At 34.0% G+C, this 2679-nt stretch overlaps 1 protein-coding gene across 1 annotated transcript; it reads left to right on the forward strand.

Moving 5' to 3' along the window:
- The first annotated feature begins 611 nt into the window (after positions 1-611).
- LOC126796867 (uncharacterized) lies at positions 612-2170 on the forward strand. The gene is made up of 3 exons (XM_050523584.1): positions 612-1344; positions 1437-1648; positions 1742-2170. Exons 1-3 carry the CDS (start codon positions 612-614, stop codon positions 2168-2170), a joined length of 1374 nt encoding a protein of 457 aa, XP_050379541.1.
- Positions 2171-2679: the final 509 nt, after the last annotated feature.

Raw genomic sequence — 2679 nt, forward strand, 5'->3', positions numbered from 1 at the left:
GGAGAAAGTCTATATAAGAGCAGCATGCAACACATACAGAACATCAGCTTATTTGCATTCTTGTACTTCTTACGAAAATAAGTTGTAAAATTTAGGTAAATGTTTTGTATAAATCTCTGTCTAAATAGTTTTATCTTAGAAATAATGTTTGTTTTAGAAGATAAGTAATAAATTATATGTTAATTATTAATGTTGAACTGATGGTTTATATTGTTATGTTCTAGATCAATAATGGCAAGTAGTAGTGGATGGGGAAATGATCCGTAAACTAGTGATATGAAAGTAATAAACAAAAGTCATACCTTTATAGGTTACTAGCAACCCGTGAACCCATTATGGAAGAATGCCAATAGCAACTAAATTTGCCTCATTGTTGTTGGACAATGTCTATATAAGAGCAGCATGCAACACATACAGAACATTAGCTTATTTGCATTCTTGTACTTTTTACGAAAATAAGTTGTAAATTTCAGGTAAATGTTTTGTATAAATCTCTTTGTCTAAATAGTTTTATCTTAGAAATAATGTTTGTTTTAGAAGATAAGTAATAAATTATATGCTAATTATTGATGTTGAACTGATGGCTTATATTGTTATGTTCTAGATCAATAATGGCAAGTAGTAGTGGACGGGGAAATGATCCAGCATGGAAGTATGCATATCCTATTGAAGGAAATCGAAATGGCACAATATGTGTATTTTGTTCTAGCACTTTTCAAAGTGGTGGAATTACAAGATTGAAAGGTCATTTAGCAGGATACGATCCACACAAAAGTGTAAAAAAATGTGACAAAGTACCACCAGAAGTGAAGCATGAGGTGACAATATGGATAAAGAAAAAACAATTAGCCAAGCAAGAAAAAACAGTTGTTGAAGAAGATATCAGAGAAGAACTCTGGAATGATTATCTTGGGAGTCAAGAAATTCCATACAATGATGATGATGATGACGGACATCAATATCCAGAAGACGTGCATCCCTCTGAACGAGAAGGTTATAGAGAGGCAATTAGACGATCAACTGTAGATCGTCATAACTCTCAATTTATGAGGAGTGCAAGTTCTCGATTCCCACCAAAATCAGAATCAAAGGGTGGTAGTAGTAGTCATCGTTGGCAACAAGGTGATCGATCAAAATCCTATCAATATCAGTTTCCAGATCCTCCAAATCGAATGCCACCCAAGGATACTGGGCCAAAACAAAGCATGGTTAAATCATTTATGACTGGTATGAGAGATAGAGTGAAAAAGTCAACAGCCAGTTTTTTCATATTTGCTGGTGTTGCAGCAAAGAAAATTGAAGATCCACATTTTAAGATGATGATGTCAGATCGAGCCGAATGTGGTAAATATTCTATAAATTTATAGATCAATTAAATATGTCTTGTAATAGGTTGATTCAACTTTTTTATAATTGAAACATTTTGTTGTACATAGGTCCTGGCGTAAAGCTTCCAACTGCGTATGAAATTTTGGATCCTTGTTTGAATGAAGCATATGAAGATATGAAAAGGTATGTTGATGGTCATAGAAAAACATGGGAAACATTTGGTTGCACTCTTATGTGTGATGGATGGACTGGGCCAACCAAACTTTCTATTATAAATTTCATGGTGTATTCCAAAGGTGCAACTGTGTTTTTGAAATCTGTAGATGCTTCACATATGAAAAAATCTGCCTCATATATATATAGTTTGCTGGATAACATTATCCAAGAGATTGGACCATAAAATGTTGTTCAGATTGTCAATGACAATGCATCAACATTTAAAAAGGCTGGCAGAGAATTGGAAAAAAGGTACCCGTTGTATTGGATTTCATGCGCTGCTTACTGCATTGATCTGATATTCGAGGATATCGGGAAGAAACAATCAGTTGCTAATGTCATTAAAATTGCTCAAAGTGTAACTAATTACATATACAATCATGGTTGGGTGTTAGCAGAGATGTGGAGCATTATTCATGGAGATTTGGTTCGTCCAGGCAAAACTCGATTTGCGACAAATCACATTTCCATCGATAGCATCTTAAAATATAAAAGCAAGCTTCAGAACATTGTTTACAAGCAGCAAATGGATCGAGCATTCAGCAAGCAGAACCAAAGAAGGCAACAGGGTAGAAAGAAGAATTTTAGACGGGAGTTTTTGGGATGGTATGGAAACGGTACATAAAATATATAAGCCTTTGTATGAGATACTTCGAATTGTTGACACAGAAATCCAACCGACCATGTCGATATTATATGACATGTTTCAAAGAGTTAAGCAAGAAATATCGCAGATGTCAGAAAAGCAGTGGGTGCTTGACATCATTAAAAATCAATGGGACAAAACATTAAGCCAACCATTGCATGCAACAGGTATTAGTTTAAAAATTATATACTCTATCTCTAAGTACATTTATATCTTTAAGCTTATATGGTATGTAACTTCTTGGTTTCTTATTTGTAGCGCATTTCTTGAATCCAAATTTTCATTATACACCCGGGGTCGGTCATGGGAGAATTTTTTCTAAAGAAATTAGTAAAGTGTTCGAACAATATACAAGAATCGGAACCGGTGTTGGTGGTGTGGATACTTTTCTAGATGAGGTAATTTTAAATTTATTACAAAGATTAAAATATTGGACAATTAGTATAATCGATTTTCAAATGGTTAATGCATATCGTATGCTTTCAGGA

The sequence above is a fragment of the Argentina anserina genome, chromosome 6 (genome assembly GCF_933775445.1).
Source record: "Argentina anserina chromosome 6, drPotAnse1.1, whole genome shotgun sequence".
NCBI classification, from domain to species: Eukaryota; Viridiplantae; Streptophyta; class Magnoliopsida; order Rosales; family Rosaceae; genus Argentina; species Argentina anserina.

Excerpts from the sequence above, each read along its gene's own strand:
- LOC126796867 (XM_050523584.1), top strand. The coding sequence starts at position 612 with ATGGCAAGTAGTAGTGGACGGGGAAATGATCCAGCATGGAAGTATGCA. Across the intron at positions 1,345-1,436 it reads GTCAGATCGAGCCGAATGTG|GTCCTGGCGTAAAGCTTCCA; the intron begins GTAAATATTCTA and ends TGTTGTACATAG. Across the intron at positions 1,649-1,741 it reads CAACTGTGTTTTTGAAATCT|ATTGTCAATGACAATGCATC; the intron begins GTAGATGCTTCA and ends AATGTTGTTCAG.